The following is a 22,356-nucleotide window of genomic DNA, read 5'->3' on the forward strand; positions in this document are numbered from 1 at the left end:
TAACTGACCACTCATCACCAGCAAGTACCTTTATCTTGTATGGACCCCATTTTTCACAAAATAATAAACTAGCACTTGTGTGACTTCAGTTTTGCTAGTAGCCATCTGAAACAAGCAGGAAATCTCAGGATCTTGTTCTCGCATGACAATGAGTCATTGTATATTGTTACCCTGATTAGAATAGAAGGAATAAAGTAGTAAAAACAGGATCTCTTAGATCAATATTTACTGATTGATCAATACCAGGATCAATAGTAACCTCACCAAAACACTGACCAGTAAATGTTTCAGCTGAAGGAACAATTTCCTAATCAGCGTCATTCACAAGAGCTATTTTTGTCATAGCTCTGGTAGCTGCACAAGCAGGATTTATATCAGGGATTTCACTCTCAATGGGATCAATCATTTGATCCACACAAGGTTTTTCAGTTACAAGTGGATTAACCACAACCAAGATTGTTGCCTTGTATGAAATGAATACATTTGATAGGTAAAGACCTCACTGCATTTGTTCTAAAACTGTCTGATGCCACATTGACACAATAGAAAGAAATATTAATGAAGATGGACTCCACTCACAGAATAAGGACAATTTCATTAAAAGACTTCTCAGACAAAGGCAAAGTACCTGATAATAAAAGACTCTGAGAAGCTCCTGTGTCCCTTAATATTTTAATAGGTATAGACTTGGCAGAATTACTAATATGTAATATAGAATCTTTCAAAAGGAATGGTTCATAATTCTCCTTAATAAAAGGCTGTTCTTTGTTTGACCCAACCAATGCATTGCTTTCAATTCAAAACTATGGCCATGCCCTCTTTGAAACAAGAGCATTTGGGATCGCCTTGTCTTTATTTTATTGCTTTTTATAAAGTTGTAGCAATCAGAAATGATATTTTTTTTTCTTCATGTTTCATGACAATCTCATTCTGCTCATATTTGGTGAGTAGCTGTTTGCTGAGTTTGGTTTTGATCAGAAGAAGCATATCCCATCTTGCATAAACCATATTTAGTTTCTGCAGTACATTAAAGGACTGGTTAACCTATTTTCCTGAATATTCTGATTGCTGCAAAACACAAATGTAAAACTCCATCAGCAATGAGAAATAGAACATGCTTCAAAACCTAAGAATTAAGGGGGCCAATTTTTTAAAACAGTAAAAAACGTGTGTGAAACCTCAAAACGTCTAGGAATGAGAAGAAATATAACCCCAATATTGTACGAAACTGATTTATTTTTCTGTGCACTTTGTTATACATGATGGGGAATGACATATTTGTACATATTTACAGAAATAAAATACAAAATAAACACCAATGGAAAAATATTTAAAAATAATATGATAATTAACTTCATGATTCTCATGTATACTTCAACTTAACATGAGACTATGTATATGTTACATACACTACTTAACAGACATATATGTATTACTTACCAAAGCATATTACCTCTATTGGTAAATATATAAAAAAAACTTAATGAACTGATTTTCCTTTGGTTAAGTTCAGATTGTGTAATCTTTAGTTTAAACTTCATGAAAAGTTTCTCTTTGGTTTGTATGTGCTTAAATCAGAATCTTGAATCTAACAAAAGGTATTTCAAAGATGTGTGTTGAGAAAGCAGAAGTAGTGATTTAAGTCTTTAAAGTCTGTCAGGGAATAACTAATAAAAAAAACACCTTATTTGATAGCTATGTAACAAAATCCCATCTAAGGGAACGAAGCTCTACTGACCCAATGGGTCAAATGTCCAGGAATTCTGGATACATCCATTCTTCCTTTTGTCTGCCAAGTGTTGAAACCACACCTGATATTTCAGAGTCATAATTGTTTTTTCTTCAAATTAGCCACTGTGGCAGCCATTTTAGATGTAAAATTGGCACCATTTTAATTTAGGACAAGCTAGATATCATTACAGGATTTTGGGTGAAAAACCCATGTTGATATAACCCTACATTCAGGAGAAGAGTGACAAACTCAGCCATATGTCCATTGTGGCAGTCAAATATGAAGTCCAGTTGGCACCATTTTCATTCAGAAAGGACTAGATATCAAAAGCCCATGTCAATCTCAGTTTCCATTTAGGCGGATTAGCAATAACATGACTTTCAAGATAGCTACTGTGGTGGCTATACTGGTATGTCTGTGCAACAAAATTTTCATTTAAGACCAACTAGACCCTTAGGATGAATGTGTGTGTGTGTGTGTGTGTGTAAAGTGTTATGGCAATCTTTAAAGTATTTTAGGAGTAACAACAATAAACCTGTGCTAAAGAATATGGACCTGTAATGATGGATAACAGGCCATCAGGTAAGCACTTTTGGTCTATGACCAGTATAACCAAAAATCAGTTTTGAAAAGTCTTCTTACAGAAAGTAAATTCTAAAAATGGAGTAATAACTTTGACAGAGAAAACTTTTCTATATGAATCCGCATAACCTGTACATAAATGTGTGCACGTGGTTTCAAAGTACATCAGCACTATCCTGGCTATATATAGTGCAAAGTAAAAGTTATGTAGCAAAACAAAATAAAGATAAACCCTTCAAACAGCAGTGGAGTGAAAGTTGTTCTGTTTTCGAGAGCATATAAACACTTGGAAGAAGAAAACAGCTTTTTCACATAGATGTCATGGAACTTTCAAATAACAATTTGTAGTGTTGATATAGGATGGACAATGCATGCCATGTGTAGTATCATAAACTCCCTTGAACTTGTGGTCAGTTGAGTTTTTTAAAAAAATTTCAATTTTGAACCTTCTTTCTCAGGATATACTGATTTGGGGAAAAAATGTTAACATGTTAAATGTTAAATGCAAACAGACCAAACACTGCCATGTATAGCTCACTTTAATCTAGGACTTCATCAAAGTGGAAGAAAAAAAAATGGTGACAAATGTACATATTGGTAAAGTGGTAGAGAGCAGGACTGTTGAGAATGAATTAACAAAACCTTTATCATAATGAAAATACTGATATTGCAAACTAACTTCAATGTACACACTGTGATACATAATATCAGTACATGCCAATATATAAAATGTATGTTTTTGTGTGTAATGTTTAATACTTAATAGTTTCTGTCCATTAAAGACCTACAGACATCTAGGCTACTGTACTGAGAAATAGAAGTAATGACTTCAACTGTTTTACTGTATCTTCATTTGTTAAGATCGAACAGTAAATAGCCACAAGCCCATTTCCCAAAATCCCACATATGTACACAGTAAACGAATTCTGAAAAACCTAGAGAAAATATGAATACATCAAAACTGGATATAATCACTGTGCTGGACATAAACAAATAAAATTACTAATCCACTGGAAAACTTGGTCATACACTTACCTTGCCTAATAGTAGCTGCCACTTGTCCAATGGAACGTTCTTTTAAATGTTTTAATGGAACAAAAACATTGAACATGTTTGAAAATTGGTCATCTTTAACAGTGATTTATTTATTTATTTTTACGTTAAAAATTGAACAGACAGCTTTAGCCTCAGATCCACATGCCCACTCTGAAAAGCAGGATGCAAATTTTGCTGGTCTGAATGCGATTTTCAGTTGCCCAAGACATCGTTGTCCCAAAAACCACTTGCCCAGTTAGAAAAGCAGCATGAAAATGTTACTTTTCTGAATTTAATTTTCACTTGTCCAGGGCAACTAAAAATGTGCAGACCATCAAGTTCAATAGTTTAGCAGTTTTTATCAAAATCTGAAGATACCAAAGATCTTCATCGGTTTAAATACACATCATAAATTATAGACAGCTTATTATGATGGTGCATTACTAGAAATGACATTTAAGTTTTATGATTTGTATATTTTCAATGGTCTCTTTCAATAATACCCAACAAATATTTAGTTTCCAATAATAGTTCAAATTCTCTAATAAATAAAAATAAATGTATAAAAGATTTAAAACATAAATCACTAATAAGAAAACAAATTCAAGTAAATCAATCCAAAACATTGTTCATTTCTCAAAGCAAAATTATGTGCCATAGAACATGTATAAAGGCAGTAAATAAATGGGAATCTCAGAAATATTAATGGATGTCAGACTCTACATTGTGAAAAAAGTAACAACATTCTGTGTACTGTTTGTTCATTTAGAAACTTTTTATCTAAGTTGGTAACAAATCATTAAATTCATCAAAGGTGATGACACTTTCCATGTGGTTATTGACTTAAAAAAACAAAAACATTTGGTGATTAGAAATTTAAAGGCTTTTTCTGTGTAACATATTTATCATGTTGTAATATGATGCAAAAAATTAAATTTCTTGACAAGAGGCCCAAGAGTGTTCACCAGGCTGACATTTGCCTAATAGCCAAACACAAGAGCAGTTGGCCAAGAAATCGGGTCAATAAGGTGCTTTCTGTAGAAATTTCTTCCAATGATATTGATTGCAGATGTCATGAAAGCAAGTGTTTTAAGGGTTTCTATATCATTTCACTGTCAGCTACAGCTGATGACACAACAGCAGCATTTATTCAATATTGAAATATTATGTCAGGAACCTTTCTGCCAAAGTTGGGTAATTTCCATCAAGTGGGTTTTTGACAGGAAGTTTTGTTTCTGTTTTAAGTAACAATGGCCATATTTGATGTTGTCTTTGCATCACCTGTATAAATTGTAAAAGTCTTCAAGCTTAGATGTTTTCAGTTTCAGAAGAAAATTTAAAAAACATTAGAGGACAGTTATGGAAAAAGTACCAGGTAATAAAGGGTCACATGTGTTGTTAAATAGCAATCTGATCCAAAATAGAATATTCCATGGTAAAACCCTTTTTTGATTCACTAGACAATCCAATAAGCTAGTATTTTTCATGGCAAATTTTATCAACTACTTGGGAAGTTCTTGCACTGGTCTAACTTTCAAAGTGATACTGTTCTGACAGCTAAATTTATTAACTGCATATTGTAACTAATGTAATAAATGCATCATATACAAGAAGAAAAATATAATTTCCTCTGGTAAATTTATACTGTACACAATTTACCTAGTCCCAATATTGTCCTAAGCATAATCAACAATTACAGGTGCTAATGTATTAAAAACAATGCATTAAAAAAAGATATTCTTTCAACAATGAATCTGGTCTATCAACCTAACAGTATACAATTACAGCAGACATGTCAAGGAAATCACAGATCTTACAAGATCCATGAAAATAGTTTATTGTAGAGTTTTGAACATTATTTGGAGAACAAGACAAAAATTTGAATCGACATCATGATTTTGATACATTTTGTTTATACATACACATACTTATACAATAGCAGACTTTCACACTTAATGTTTACTTCCTTTATTATTGTCAGCATCTTTCTGTGTTGAAATGTCATAACGATTGTTTTTGTAATCATGTCTGTGTATATATTTGTATATGTTATCTAATACTGTAATGTGCTTAGTGCTTTTAAAGATTAGGTGCTGTACTAAGTCCACAATATATATATATATATATACACAAACAAAGTACAAGACATTAAACTTGCCAACCAGTAAAATGGTACTGTATACATCAAGTTACATTCCACATGCCAAGTAACACGACACATCTGTAGTTGAAAAACTGACCACTGCGGTCAACACGGTGACTAGATTGACAGATGTAAGGACATGCTCACTGAGGTCAACACAGTATGTGACTGGATGTACACACATAACTATGGACTAGATGGTATGGATGTAAGAACATGTACATCGGATCCATCGCAATGCTGCTTTTCAACAAGGACTGTGCATTTCCAATTTTAATGTCTGACACTTGTAAAAAAGTCTCACACTTGGGAAGCAAGAATTCTTTAAAAGTGTGAGTGTGACCAAAAGTGACAATCAAATTCATTAAGACCTATGATACAGGGTGTGACACAAGTATGAATACTCTTTGTCCAATACTGAACAGTTGTAAGTCAAAATTGTATGGAACAATATATATATAAATTTACAGCATATAGAAAAACAACACTTAAGTAGATATATACATAGGGAGACCCCACTTAAGTTATACAAGATGTCATCCTTATTAATGATCCTGTGTCAGTGGATAAACAATATTCAATGAGAGACTGCATAATAGTCACCTTACTATAATGTAATGGAAACAGTGGGTATCTTGACCAGGGTCACCCTGCTATAATGTAATGGAAACTTTGGGTATCTTGACCAGGGTCACCTTGCTATAATGTAATGGAAACCATGGGTATCTTGGCCAGAGTCATCTTACTATAATGTAATGGAAACCATGGGTATCTTGACCAGGGTCACCTTGCTATAATGTAATGGAAACTATGGGTATCTTGACCAGGGTCACCTTGCTATAATGTAATAGAACCATGGGTATCTTGACCGGGTCACCTTGCTATAATGTAATAGAAACCATGGGTATCTTGACCGGGTCACCTTGCTATAATGTAATGGAAACCATGGGTATCTTGGCCAGAGTCACCTTGCTGTAATGTAATGGAAACCATGAGTATCTTGACCAGGGTCATCTTGGATAGAGTCACCAAACTAAAAGATAGGAGAGGCAATGGGTATCTTCACTAGAGTCACTATACTAGAAGATCACAGAGGCCATGGGTATCTTAGCTAGAGTCAGCATGTTAAAAGATAAAGGAGCCCATGGGTATCTTAGCTTGAGTCACAATGCTAACAGATAAGGGATGCCATGGGTACCTTAGCTAGAGTCACAATGCTAAAAGATAAGTGACAATGGATATCTTCAATAGAGTTACCATACTTAGTCTAGATCAGACAGGCTACACATATCTTGGCTAGTGTCACAACTGTTATAGGTAAGAAAGGCCATGGATATCTTGGCTAGAGTTACAGTTGTTACAGATAAGAGATGCCAAGGGTATCTTGGCTAGAGTTACCATGATAGAAGCATTCACAGGCAAATTAAATGCCTTATCTGTGATTCACGTGAGTAATGATTAGAAATTTTGTTTCATCAGCATATATCTTAACGATTCCACATTATAGTTCCAATAACATGTACATTTACCATCTGTAAAGTGCAACTTGAATATGCTAGTTTTGTCATAATACATTTCTAGGTTCTTCAAGAAGTTCTATCCAAGCATGTAAACAAGGGTTTAATTCCGCAACATATATACCATTTTTCTGGCAGGATGCCTAAGTGTGTAATTCAAGGGTCAGGGATTCAATATTCACCTATGTCAACCTGGGTAGGTCATCTCAGTGTGTTATCCCAGGGTCATGGATTCAATATTCACTTATGTCAACTTGGGTAGGCTTTCTCTGTGTATTCCAAGGGTCATGGATTCAATATTCACCTATGTCAACCAAGTCAGGTTGCCTCTGTGTGCCCTCAGTAACGGCATTTAGCTGTCATTTTCTTGGCATGATATAGTCAATAGAAAGTGCCATTAAAAGCCAACCAACAGGAAACAACATTGTCTGAAAATGTCGATACTGCCTCAAAAACGTAAAAATTAAACAACTGCCTAAATTGTCCAGAAATTTTAGTCTCTTTTCCTTTAATCTTAGACATTTAATTACAAAATGTGGAGGATACCTGCCACATGTGTGCACATTATTTACCAAGTCAGAACCAGGTATAATGTACACCTGTCATGACACAAAATGACATTCATACATTTTCTCTGGGAATCAAATGGAGAATGGATACAACTAGCAGTCTACAAGGAAATTTGTTACAGAAATCGAAACAATAGAGTTTAAGTTTAAAAGTTCTTATAGGCTAGGTGAAAATGCTTATCTGAAGTTTGTCTATATACTAAGCTCAAAATATGTAGATACTGCATACAAAAAATATACTACAATGTGTAATAGTAAATCAGTAGACAAGTATGTGAAAGCAACATTTCTGACAATGAAGAAAATAATCTTGTCTTTTAATACATATAACTTAATGTACGTGCTGCCATTTTTCACCTATGTGTAAAAACCAACATGGATTTTGATGAACATGATTTACAAAACAGAAATAATTTTAAAAGAAAAAAAAATTCAGATAGTGGCTATCTAAGTGCCAATGAAGCACTTTCTGACGATGGATTTCCAGAGCTTCCCTGTGATATAGTTCCGAAGCTTTCCTGTGACATTGTTGGTGAATGTGTGTCTGTACTACTTTCAAATGATTCTGAAGGACAGGGTGAGCATTGTGGTGAATCAACTGCAGGAGAAAACCGAGTTTGTGATGTGGGTGCTGGTGAAGACCGGGCTAAAGACTCCTGCGATGAATTGATGCTATCAAAGTCTGATCTATCACGCAATCCTTTCTTATGCATCAACTGTTCAAAACAATCACTCTTTCTTTTCAAAGCTTGTTTCTTGTGTTCATATTCTGCCACTCTTTTCTTTAACTCTGAAAAAGAAATAAACAATACTTTCAAAGAAATAAACAATACTTTCAAAGAAATAAACAATGCTTTCAAAGAAACAAGCAATACTTTCAAAGAAATAAACAATGCTTTCAAAGAAATAAACAATACTTTCAAAGAAATAAACAATGCTTTCAAAGAAATAATACTTTCAAAGAAATAAACAATGCTTTCTTTCAAAGAAATAAACAATGCTTTCAAAGAAATAAACAATGCTTTCAAAGAAATAAACAATACTTTCACAGAAATAAACAATACTTTCAAAGAAATAAACAATGCTTTCAAAGAAATAAACAATACTTTCAAAGAAATAAACAATGCTTTCAAAGAAATAAACAATACTTTCAAAGAAATAAACAATACTTTCAAAGAAATAAAAGAAATAAACAATACTTTCAAAGAAATAAACAATACTTTCAAAGAGATGATTTCTTTAAAACCATATCTCATGCCGTGCTGTCTTCTGTTACATTGTAAGATCAGTTTGTGACTGCTAATCTAGAACTATGCTGTTCAATTTTAAGCACAATATAAAAGGATAAATAGAGCATAATGTGCTGGTCAATCAGGGTCTATGTTATTTGTTCTACTGCAGAGATCCACATCTGATGTTGCAATGTGAGATGCTTGCTGTTTGCAGGTGGCTTGTGATTGTATGCCAATACCATCAATAACCTAAATATCCAGTCATTCCAATTTTAAAGACACGATATTTTCCAAATTTGTAGTAATTTTCAACAGCGCAAACAATTTCTCGTTACAATTATTGAAGCCAATAAAAACATTTGAGTTGCAACCTAAAGTTTGTTTTACTGAATACTGTCAAACAGTTGACTGAATAATGACTCAGAAAATGCTTTCACTACCAATCAATCTTATCTCGTGGAATAAATGCAGGTGCTATCTAAGTTTCACATGTTTTTGTCATCTCACTTTTATTCAATGGCTGATATTCCCTTTAATAATGCTATTTTGGATATAGTTGGTGTTTATACCTAGAATATCATTAAAAATAATAGTATTCCATAATTAAATTCCAACACAATCCAAGTGATTTGGTCGATTTACAAAATATCACCACATACTGAAGCTGTAGTGCTGAGATTACATAAAGTAGTTTTAAAGAAAAATACGGATTATTTTTCTGGTGCTGAACGGATGGATATCCTTTGGAAGATACATTATGTTGTTGGAGACTATGCTGTGAAACAATACTGATATTAGAAGCAGATCCAGTTATTATAATCTGGGACATGTTCACAGATAACTTCTAGCATCAACTGAAACTTTGCATTTTAATCAAGTGATTTTGTCTTCACCTTAAATGACCAGATTATGCAACACTGTACATCCCATGCTTTGTGAACTTGCCCTGAGCTTACAGAAATTAAGGGCTGGTAATTATATCATTTAGGACTGTTCCACATTTAATACCATGGCAGCAAATAAAGAGACTGATAAAGTTTTACAAACGAATGACAACAGAAATACAACCAAAATTCTAACACATTCTCATGAAAATGTTCGTTATTGGCAAAGACATAATATTACATAATTTATCTAGATCAGTTCCAATCAGCACTGAACCTTTGGGGTGAATCAATATACAATCCTTACGATTAGTGATCAGACATTAATTTCCTGGATAAAATGTAACATTTTAATCTCCACACAAATTACATATAGAGGGCTGTAACTATTTTAAGTGTTCTGATTAATAAGTCAGTCATGGTATACACAACATACAGCAATGTTCCAGCAGATCAAAGCCCCCCCCCCAACACACACACACACGTGTCCTCGGAAGTGGAGCAAGTGTCAAATTCATTACATTATATAAATATATTCCTTTCAATTTGGATCCTCCCCATAAAATACCCTGCATATAAAACTATACATACCTTGCATCTCTCTTTCCAGCCTCTCCTGCTGCCGATCAAATTCTGTTTTGTGTGCTGACAGTCTGTAGTCCAATTTAACTCGTAGACCCAGCTCATTCACAATACAAGAGGCATGCTTTGCATCTGCAACATACAATGTAATTTTACTTTCAATACTTTGTTCAATGAAGATGCATGTTTTAAGATATACAAAAAAAACTATTTGTGATATTTTGTCAAAAACTTACTGGGCAATTGCACATGAAAGTACAAAACTGAAACAGGATCATTTAAAGGTGGGCCATGATTTTGCAGGACAAAACTTCTAAAAATAGTACAACCTTGACATGGGCAAAAAATGGGACCATCAACAGGGCACCAATTGAAGGTAAATAGACCATTTTTTATTTCAAGTGGCCATATATATATTTATAAAGTAAATACATCAAATTAGCTTTGAAATTAATTCAATTTTGATATTTTTTTAATAAGCTGAAAGCAAGGTGGCAAGAAATTATGGCATAGTTTGAAGCAGCATGATCCATGTACAAGAATGGCTTAGAAAAGTCATGCAACAAGATATTTGTAAAATTCCAATTATTTTATGAGCTTTACAAAACAGTTAAACCAAGTGAGATAATAAAAGACATAATTTAAAAATCTCAAAAGCTTGTTAAGTAAAAGTGCTTAATCAGACTCCTCAACTGCAATGATGATCATCATCATTTTAAAACAAGAGTTCCCTGAAGAGACTGATGTTCTAGTAGCTGTAAATAAATAAACAATATCCTTTTTTAAATCTTGGACTGTTTTGGTCCAGTTATAGCAAAATTGTCAGTAAATACACACGGGTGCTACTAAAAATACAAAAGAAAATCTTTGATTTATAATATTTTAACATTAGTACCAGGATAAACAGATGAACAAAAAACACATGGTCAAAGGAACAAACAAACTGATGAGGAGAACAAAGGACACATATCTGCAATGAGTGCATCACAAATGGTCAGACTAGTTACAATTTGTTCAGTGGGCCCTTAAACAGTGGAACTTTGTGCAAACAAAATGAGATCTTTCCACCAAAAATGGGCTCAAAACAATGGGGACTGTCCATCAAAGATAGGCCATAGCTCAACATAATGGGGTCTACCTGTCAATACTGGTCCATAATGCAACACAATAGGATCTATCCATCAATAATGGGTCATAATTCAACACAATGGGGTCTATTCAACAGTAACAGGCCATTATTCAACCAAAAGGTATCGATCCATCAATAATAGGCCATAACTCAACACAGTGAAGCCTATCCATTAATAATAGGCCATAACTCAACACAATGAAGCCTATCCATTAATAATAGGCCATAACTCAACACAATGAGGTCTATCCATTAATAATAGGCCATAACTCAACACAATGAAGCCTATCCATTAATAATAGGCTATAACTCAACACAATGAAGCCTATCCATCAATAATAGGCCATAACTCAACACAATGAGGTCTATCCATTAATAACAGGCCATAACTCAACACAGTGGGGTCTATCCATTAATAATAGGCCATAACTCAACACAATGGGGTCTATCCATTAATAATTGGCCATAACTCAACACAATGAAGCCTATCCATTAATAATAGGCCATAACTCAACACAATGAAGCCTATCCATTAATAACAGGCCATAACTCAACACAATGAAGCCTATCCATTAATAATAGGCCATAACTCAACACAATGAAGCCTATCCATCAATAATAGGCCATAACTCAACACAATGAGGTCTATCCATTAATAACAGGCCATAACTCAACACAGTGGGGTCTATCCATTAATAATAGGCCATAACTCAACACAATGGGGTCTATCCATTAATAAATGGCCATAACTCAACACCATGAGTACATAAAGTGCTGGCAATAAAACAAAGAGATCAACAATTTTAAGTTGCAAATAAAATTCAGCTGAAATCCTGGATGATCTCACAGAAGCCAAAGGTGAAACAGAGGGCAGTATCTCCACTAATTAATGACATTGCAACCTTAGAATGAATCTCAAGGGAAGAAAGTGAACCAGAAATCAGACAGCCTCATGCCAGAGGATGATATAATTCTAAAAGGCATGTCCAACCAACCCCAAAATCAAACTGACCACTATGCTGATCCAATTCGCTTGTCAGAACCTTTACCATTGAAATATGGCATGCTTTTAAAGGACTGGTAAATAATTCCCAGCTCCTTACTGTCAGTCTATTTACAGATCCCTCTCCAGCACTGATTAAAATAATATTTATAAAGATAATACTGTTTTCAGTGAAATGTATTCAGAATTAAATTGAGCAAATTCACATGTAACTGCTGCTAAAGTGTGAAAATACTAAGTACTGGTTGACATCAGAAATTTAGAAAAGAAGCTTTTTAATGAAATCAAATAAAATTTGTAAACAAAGTCAAATCCTTTTTGCTCTAAGTACGCTTTAATGCATACAATATTCTGAGATGTAACTAAAGTCAATAAAAATCAGTGACAAGAACTGTATGTCAAATAATCAAATGTTCAAATCTAGGTCAAGAGCTTTCAAGGTTCAAATCTGTGTCAAAAGCTCGACATCCAACAATCCAAGGTAAATTTATGTTGTGGAAAGCTAAGAGTTATGGGGAAAATCTGGAGTCATAACTCATTGAAATTACAACAAGGAGTGACAGTCTCTCAACAAAAAATTTGATGTAAAGCCTAGATGAAGTCCAACGATCCCTGCTAAAGGTACAATGCAGAAAATAAAGCTAGGTAGACACACAGTTAGGGACCATAACTCATGTAACTTGTGTCACAGCTGGAGGTCAAACTTGTTTGAGGTCTTATCAGTACAAACCTTCATGTCCAAAATATTGCAAATTCAATGACTTTATCAAGCAGGGCCTTAAGAAACCAATAAATAATTCTTAAGGATTTGGTTGCTGACACAATAATTTACTTATTGTAGAACTAAGATTGTGTACATTACAAACCACTCACCTGCCAAAGGAACAAAATTCTTAATCATGCTGTTCTTCAGAATATCCAGCGAGGATTTGATTTCACGAAAAAATTCATCTATCAGACCCAATTCTACTATGGCCTTCCAAAATAGCTGGTCATCTGTAAAAATTGGACACAAAAATTGAATAAGTAAAAAAAAGTAACAGTATGTTTTATATTGCATTTATCTGAAGCTATCAAAAGAATAGCTCAGGCAAGATAATGTTTATTGACAGAATATTTGCAATACATGGTAAAGTTCATCTGCTTTCTCCCAGACCAGTATGTTCTTGGCATAGCAGTACAATTCCACTGTTACCTGTACAAAGTCTTAGCACACTCAACTGATCTTGCCACTATATCTTCCTTGTTCCATCACATCTTTCTTTGTACCATTATGAATACAGCATAAGATTACCTTGATAAGAAATGTATTGTATACCAAATTCTCCCCAATTCTCAACAGATATACAGTTGCTGGTAAAGCAGACAATGTGACAATTCAAGGACAACATTATGACTATACATCAGAAAAGGTTCAAGGACAATATGACTAAACATCAGAAAAGGTTCAAGGACAATATGACTATACATCAGAAAAGGTTCAAGGACAATATGACTACACATCAGAAAAGGTTCAAGGACAATATGACTAATCATCAGAAAAGGTTCAAGGACAATATGACTATACATCAGAAAATTGTTGCTGTTGTTGTAGGGTTTAACGCCATTTTTCAGCACGTGATATGCTGTACATGGCGGCCAGTATTTATGGTGGAGGAAGAACCCAGGAAAACCCCGGAAAGAACCACCGACCCATGAGAAGCTACTGGCAAGCTTTCTCACGTACCCACATTGGCCGAATCCAAGACTTGAACCCATGCTGACAGGTGAGATGGAAGTGATCTGTAACGGACAGCACTTTAGACCACTCAGCCACTCAGGGCCCCTACATCAGAAAAGGTTCAAGGACAATATGAATATACATCGAAAAGGTTCAAGGACAATATGACTATACATCGGAAATGGTTCAAGGACAATATGACTATTCATCAGAAAAGGTTCAAGGACAATATGATGAGACATCAGAAAAGGTTCATGGACAATATGATTAGACATCAGAAAAGGTTCAAGGACAATATGATTAGACATCAGAAAAGGTTCAAGGACAATATGATTAGACATCAAAAAAGGTTTAGGAAGAAGCATGTGCATCATCTTAATATTTTCATATTATAAAGAAATTCATGTCTGCCCCCCATCCAATGTGTAACAAAGCAAGATTTACCATCCAACCCATTCAGTTCATTCTCTGCCACATTTACATTCTGTACAGTGAAACAAGTCATTGGCTTGACCCCACCATTTTCCTTTGCTTTGCTTTCAGCTTGCTGGAGATTCAAAAGAAGCATGTGATTTAACTGCTCCACATTGGGTTTGACATCCTCGTCTTCGTCATTCTCCTTCTTTACAGAATCGTTTTCATATTGTGCATATTCTGCCGACATATCGCCTGCCATCATATTTTTAATACTGTGGTCAGGCAGGCTGCTGTATGTATGTTCATTAATCTTTGATACCCCAGCCACATATGGTATACCAGTTGCAGCATCAATGTGGATTGTGCTTTTAGCAGGAGCCCTAGACTTGCATTTTCCTGTACACAGATCTTTATGGTTGTAAAAATCCAACTCTCCACTATCAATGTACTTCCTGCAAAATAAGAAAATAAAATAACTGCCATCTGTATGATCAAATGTTTAAGTAAATGTCATCTGCATTCTGGAATGTTTAAGTGACACCCGCATCACAGATAATTTAAGTAACTGACATATCAGTACAGACTCTTTAAGTAAATGACATCTGCATTATGGACTGTTTAAGTGACACCTGCATCACAGATAATTTAAGTAACTGACATCATTACTGACTCTTTAAGTAAATGATATCTGCATTATGGACTGCTTAAAGAAGGAAAAAAGGATTGTCACATGTTAAACATATTGGTGATTCTACAGCTATGTCACGCCTTCAAAAATTGTGGAAATACATTGAATATATACACATGCAGCAGAATGAAATTCAAACTTATTTATCTTTATGTCCTGTAGATAAAGAGAATACATCTGAATACTCAATCTATATATATATATATATATATATATATATATATATATATATATATATATATATATATATAACATTTTAAATGCCTTTAAAGTACGCAAAACAATTTAAGCGTTTAGGCCAATGTTGTTTGCATTTTAGCCTGTCATATGCACTGCTGGTGTATTATTGCACACTTGATCAATATAAACAAGAGACTTGGATAAGTACTGGTCAGCACACATTTATGTATGCAGTCTCTGATAATGGTGAAAAGAGTCATCAAACATGAGACATAATCAAGTGCACCATTAGTTGATCATTTTCAAAGGAATGATAAAGGTGCAGATGGTCGAGACTATCTCTGTACCACAAGTTTTAGTTTAAGCTTTTCACAAATTACCCTATTCAAATTTAGAAAACCCAGTTAGTTCAAAAACACACTAAAATACCAGATTTGGTGTAACCTAACTTCTTCATTTGAACTACCATTTACCCAAATGAATTTTATATTTCAAGATGCATTCATTAAGGATCACTGTAATAGAGATGTGTTAAAAAAGCAATGATCTTCTAAATTCTTCACAAAAAATAAAAATACCTTATCTTCTTCCCATTGATTCTGATTGCATTTTTCCAATCTTTCAGACTGGCTTTATCCCCCATGATGTAGAATGCTTTGGGGGTAACAAAGCGACCTTCATGCTCGATACATTCCCGATTTATCCCAGGGCATATAAATCTCTCACGATGAAGCCTTCCTATGAGACTGCCACATGAGACTTCAATAAAATCGTCATCTAAAGGAGAACCCATCTGAAATTAATTAAAACTGAAAATGGAATCAATTAATAATAATAATAATAATAATAATGTCTTTACTTTAAGAGGGACTGCTCCAGTGGCCTAGTGGTTAGAGCGTCCGCCTCAGATGCGGGAAGCCATGGGTTCAATCCCCAAGTCATACCAAAGACTTACAAAAAAAGTACTAACAGATGCCTCACTTGGCACTCAGCATTAAGAGTAAAATTAGCAAAAAGACTAGCCATTTCTCCCTGCGACATGCCTTATTTTCCCCCAGGACATGCCCATTTTTCATATTCTGGTCAGCTGTGGTCAAACTGCACAATATCTAAAGATTTGTCTCAAATAAACAAACAAGAAAGTCAGCCAGACTAATTAAAAATTATTCTTTCTCGATGCAACTATTTTGTGAAAACGACTGGCCATCTGTCATAATTCAAAGAAACCACGTTCTACACTAATGTGTGTTATGCAAGCACCAGAAATTGATTGGCAAAAAAAGGATTCCCAGGATTGTTGAACAAAAGGTACCTAAATAGGCAGCCTAATGGTACTGTACATGTGGCAACTATTTTCCCCTCTTTGTATATCCGACCTTATTCCCTTATTTCAACTTGTAAAGCATTTGGCATTCTTTACTATAAAACATGCATTCTGAATTAGATTTTTTAGGACACATTTGCTGCATGGTATATATTTTCATTCCTTCTTTTAATTTAACAATGGTAAGTAACATTGATATATACAGTATAAAAATGCCAGTGTTCGCTCATGTAAGTTTCTTTCGTGGGAATGGCGCTATAACATATGGAGTTAAAGCATTCGCAGTGATCATTCATCGCACTGTAATTAATTGTGGATGATTTTATTGTTGTGGTTTATTTTTTATTTTTTGTATTGTTGTAGAGGTAAAGAACAATCATTAATTTACGTGAATAATGATTAAACTTAACAGTAAAGAAGCGAATTCTTTCTAGTAAAATAATTATTTCATCTCAACAATAACATATAAGACTTTTCTTGTTTAGAAGAAATGAAATTGAACACCTAATGTAATAATTGGGAGTTCTCTGCAAACATTGGAAGATATTTTGAAATTGAGAGGTAGGCATGGTGCAACCCCAAAAACCGGGAGTTTTTTTTTCCCCGTGTGAAAGTTGACAGGTATGGTGTAAGTTCACTTACATCAAAACAAATTACAACTCAGCTTTTAAGATATTAGCATCAATTTTAGAAGCATTATTTCTGAAACTTTATTACTGAAGTTTGGAGATATCATTAAAGTCTAGTGCAATGGTGCCCATGATTCGACTCCAAAGGATGTACTTATTTCAGCACATAATCCAACTTAAATGTACATGTGGTTGTGCCATTATGTAAATACATTCAGTAGCCTAATTGTGAGCGTTGAATCGTACCCTATTGTTGTTCATTGTGTTGTCATACTGGGATTACATTTTAATGAGTTAGGTATTTACAATTTCAAAGCAAAGTAAAAACGCAATTACTGATGCACTGATATAAAATGTCCAATGCAATAATACATAAACAAACAATAGTTGAGTCAAAAGGGAGAGGTAGTGTTACAGCAACTCATGATTGCTAAATTCTTGTCATTGTTCAATCAAATTATACACAAATCTAAATTAGGCAGAAACAAAAAGAAAACAGAAAATGAAATAAATTACTTTTCAAGCAAGTTTATACCATTTCTTTGCAATACTCATGCATGCCAATCTTAAGATAAGTATACATGTAATATTTTTAAATATTAGTTTGCCTAAATAAATGCATTTAGAACTTATCTAGTGCATGTTGAGATGTCTCGGAGTTGTAGGTTGGCTTATATGTGGGTCATGCACTTTTTAGTGTTTATAACTGTTCAGTTTGGAGGGCGGTTTATACATGAATGGGCTTATATGCGAGTATATATACAGGTACACAGGTAAACATATTTAATACCTAACAGGCACAAAACTCTGAATTGCATCAGAGAATAACAATGGGCTAAAAAAAATTAAGCGGTTCAATTATACCAACTGCACACTCAGGAAGTATCATCTCTCTCCAAACACACACACACCAACATGAGGCATAACTACTGACAAATGCAAAAGACCAGGACTACATAATGGGTGGTACAAGAATTATCATCTCTCTCTCTCCAAACACACACACATCCCCAACATGAGGCATTACTACTGACAATTGTAACAGAGCATGACAACAGAATGTGTGGTAAAATAATTATCATCTCTTTTTCCCTCTCTCTACACACACACACACACATGAGGCATAACAACTGACAAATGTAACAAGGGCATAACAACTGACAAATGTAACAAGAGCATAACAATCGACAAATGTAACAAGAGCATAACAACTGACAAATGTAACAAGGGCATAACAACTGACAAATGTAACAAGAGCATAACAATCGACAAATGTAACAAGAGCATAACAACTGCTAAATGTAACAAGAGCATAACAACTGACAAATGTAACAAGAGCATAACAACTGACAAATGTAACAAGAGCATAATAACAGAATGTATGGTAAATGGTGATCAGCAAGTTGTTTTCCACACTTTAAAAAAAAACTAAAATTGCTCACAGTATTTTCAGATACATAAAATCAGGAAGAAAATGGCATGCAGTTCAACGATACCAATTTCACACTCAAGAATAATCATCTCTCTCTGTCCCCCCACACACAACACATGGCATAACTACTGCCAAATATAACAGAGCATAATGTGGTACATGTTGACCTCATGCCAATAATGTCAGTCAAGTTTTAGGACAACTATCCAAAGCTGTGTACATGCAAAAATTATCATTCATACATTTAACTCTGGAAAAGTACTAAAGCATGAAAACAGAACTACATGGAATCATGTCAGTAATATGTTAAATGTCTGGACACAAATACATTTCAAAGGAATAGTTGAAAAAAATTGCTGACAGGAACCAGTAGTTAATTTAAATTTAATTGACCCAGGGTTTGAAATTATTGCTAATTCACTAGCCTGAGGTCAGCTATTTTCTTGACAAATCATTAAAATGCCAGCTGTCACTAATCCACTGGAGCAGTGAAAATTTTTGTCGCTCTCTGTCTTAGTAGTTAACAAAAAAAATGGTTTTGTGTTGGATGCATCAAATAAAACATGACACACCATTCCCTTTTATGGTTAATTGATATGATTATCTCAATGATGAACAATATATGGGTATCAGATAGGCATTATTCCATGCACCAGTTAGGGTGGTTATGGTCAAAACAGTCATTGCACACACAGAACTTGTAATGGTCGTAAACAATGATTTCAATACAGATGATAACAGTTGTCCGACTACTACTTGCCAATCAGAAAAGGGCATTTTGTCTGGCCAAACAAATACTCCAGGTTTATAGCGAATAACATGTTTTAATATTTTTATCATTGTTGATAGATTCAATGTATCATGTGGTTACAATTAAAAATATTGGGAAGTCAATGTTTATAAATATTGACTGCATTTTGTAGTTACAATTAGATAATGTAGAAATTTTGGGAAGGTGTGCAGCATTGCCTGAAATGTCAGAGATTAGATGATGACAAGAACAACTGATTGTAAATATGGTCAACAAAATAGAGTAAAGACTAGCAGAAATGTTGGGAAAATGCATATAAATGGCTAAAGGTTGACTCAGGAAATGTGCAATGTTGTATGGTTTCTGCATTGCATACAGGGAAAATGCAAGTACATATGTAATTCATTCAATAAAACCTGCCATAAGTTGCTCTTGAATCAGAATAATGATGGTGCTCCTTAACTCACTGACACTGAGGATTATAACCCAAGAGATGCCATCAAACTGTGGCATTCTCTGAGTCAAGAAACTGGGAAGGTGACTATACTATATGGACCGATACATGATAATTAATCAGGACCTATATGTGATGATTAATTAGGACCTATATGTGATGATTGATCAGGAACTATATGTGATGATTAATCAGGACCTATATGTGATGATTAATCAGGACCTGTATGTGATGATTAATCAGGAACTATATGTGATGATTAATCAGGACCTATATGTGAGGATTAATCAGGACCTATATGTGATGATTAATCAGGACCTAAATGTGATGATTAATCAGGACCTATATGTGATGATTAATCAGGACGTATATGATTAATCAGGACCTATATGTAATGATTAATGAGGACCTATATGTGATGATTAATCAGGACCTATATGTGATGATTAATCAGGACCTATATGATTAATCAGATACAGAAAATGAATATGAACTCTTATTGAGGCTTGCTTGTAAAATACAGTTGTTATTGCTTTGAGATAATGCTTATCTTATAGGTGTTGTCTAATGTTGTAAAGTGTTTAGAGCTTCTTAAGATTAGGCGCTATACAAAGTCCTCATTATTATTATATATAATAAATGATGAATTAAAAACTAAGCTGATTTCTGTTTCAGTTTTACAGAACAATGAAAATGTTGTGAGATAAGCAGATAAGTAAAAATTTAATTATGATCATTTAGTGGGTTTGTAAATAATAATTCTATTTTCAATCATATAGTAAATATATGTTAGGAAAATATCTTTTTACAAAGCTACGTTTATTACATACCAGTTAATATTTTAGTTTTTCATCATATCCATACAGAGTTTTTAAACTGAGCTTTTTATCAAATCAATACAGAGAGTTTATAATTTAGCATTTCATCATATCCATACAGAGAGTTTATAATTTAGCTTTTCACCATATCAATACAGAGAGTTTATAATTTAGCATTTCATCATATCAATACAGAGAGTTTATAATTTAGCATTTCATCATATCCATACAGAGAGTTTATAATTTAGCTTCTCGTCATATCAATACAGAGTTTATAATTTGGCTTTTTATAATATCCATACAGAGAGTTTATAATTTAGTTTTTCATCATATCAATACAGAGAGTTTTGCTTTCATAATATGCATACACTACATTCTTCATATTCATAAAGAGAGAAATGAGAGGGGTACGAGTTTCAAAATACCACAGTGAGTTGAGCAGGTTTGGACCATCATCCGACTAAGTAAAATGGATTCAGAACATATAATACAATGGATTCAGAACATATGACAATGACACCTTCAAGAGTCAATGATGGTTTACTGTCATCCTCTCTGTACATAGTTTGTTAATGCATCATGATAATACAATATATTCAAATTCTGAGACTAAATAAGCATATTTCAAAAATATACTAAATGCAATTAATTACTAAATCAATTGAAGTTCACATAATTTTCAATTCTGAAATGAGTATAAATGAACATTATTATATGATGTTGAAAACATGCAGTCCATTACATACCTGTTCATCATAATTAAGCTTTATTCCTCTTGTCTGGGTCATGGCCTATTCTGTTTAATAATAATAATAATAATAATAACAATAACAAAAATAGCAATAACAACAAGAAGTCATACTTCAATTTAATAACCAGCATGTAATAGTAAATTAAAGTTTCATTTCAAATCATTTCAAATAATTTACAATAGCTGTATAAAAATGATGATAGTATTGAATCCCCACCGTGGACCCTCAAATATGAATTTATCCTTCGCCAAGCCCCAATGAATGAATTGATGTATATTTAACGTTCCGGTTACTAAAACTGAATGTGATAAGTTAGGTAAAAGTCATTCTCGATTATGAAAATATCAAAATACCAGTCAATATTTCAAAATAAAATACGCAAAGGCTAAAACTCTTTAACACTGATATTATTTGGGTATACAAGAAGCTATACATTACGAGAACAATACTGTATAGGATTATCCGGAGGCCGTAGAGAGTATTTGATCTAGGTCAGTTACGTTCCACGGAACGTACAAGCAAACGAGTACATTTACCACGAACGTTTCTGAGTAAAACATGAATAAAACATCTTAGCTCTAGCAAAACGCTTACAAAAAAGTATACATACCGCCAGAACGTCGCATACAACGAAGGCTAAAATGGCGTCATAGACGTTACCCTCTGACGTCACCCAAGCCTGATCTCGCTGAACACGAGACTGGGACGTGATGCAATGGGAAACTCCGGAAGTTGATATTTGTTGTCGACAGCGTCAGACGTAAATGCATCAACATATTAATT

The 22,356-nt window shown here is 33.9% G+C and overlaps 2 protein-coding genes across 6 annotated transcripts in view; one reads left to right on the top strand and one right to left on the bottom strand.

Moving 5' to 3' along the window:
* Positions 1–1,218: 1,218 nt before the first annotated feature.
* Positions 1,219–22,340, bottom strand: LOC149774694 (glucocorticoid modulatory element-binding protein 2-like). 5 transcript variants are annotated; one of them, XR_016416759.1, is made up of 8 exons: positions 22,184–22,340; positions 21,568–21,617; positions 15,992–16,206; positions 14,573–14,997; positions 13,282–13,404; positions 10,286–10,408; positions 6,691–8,368; positions 1,219–6,644 (listed from the first exon to the last, which is right to left on the bottom strand). XR_016416759.1 is itself a non-coding variant. In XM_089944903.1 (7 exons), the coding sequence occupies exons 2-7, from the start codon at positions 21,607–21,609 to the stop codon at positions 8,022–8,024; spliced, it is 1,275 nt and encodes a 424-aa protein (XP_089801029.1). In that variant the 5' UTR covers positions 21,610–21,612; positions 22,184–22,340; the 3' UTR covers positions 1,219–8,021. The 5 variants fall into 5 exon arrangements, 2 of the variants coding, with proteins under 2 accessions (XP_089801029.1, XP_089801028.1); XR_016416761.1 differs by having other exon boundaries at positions 1,219–6,325; positions 6,415–8,368; XR_016416760.1 differs by having other exon boundaries at positions 1,219–6,279; positions 6,370–8,368.
* Positions 22,262–22,356, top strand: part of LOC149774695 (exocyst complex component 3-like) — an 81,850-nt gene continuing 81,755 nt past the window's right edge. Inside the window, exon 1 of the mRNA XM_089944900.1 lies at positions 22,262–22,333. The gene's annotated coding sequence lies outside the window, so the exon portion shown is untranslated. The remainder of the gene's footprint in view (positions 22,334–22,356) is intronic.

The sequence above is a fragment of the Sinohyriopsis cumingii genome, unplaced genomic scaffold, assembly GCF_028554795.1.
Source record: "Sinohyriopsis cumingii isolate HCF-2022 unplaced genomic scaffold, ASM2855479v2 utg000160l, whole genome shotgun sequence".
NCBI classification, from domain to species: domain Eukaryota; kingdom Metazoa; phylum Mollusca; class Bivalvia; order Unionida; family Unionidae; genus Sinohyriopsis; species Sinohyriopsis cumingii.

Bases quoted from the DNA above. Each gene is read 5' to 3' on its own strand.
- LOC149774694 (XM_089944903.1), bottom strand. From the start codon at position 21,609: ATGACCCAGACAAGAGGAATAAAGCTTAATTATGATGAACAG. The intron at 16,207-21,567 runs GTATGTAATGGA...AATTAATTTCAG, and splicing joins AGCTTAATTATGATGAACAG to ATGGGTTCTCCTTTAGATGA. The intron at 10,409-13,281 runs GTGAGTGGTTTG...TGTATGTTGCAG, and splicing joins GAATTTTGTTCCTTTGGCAG to ATGCAAAGCATGCCTCTTGT.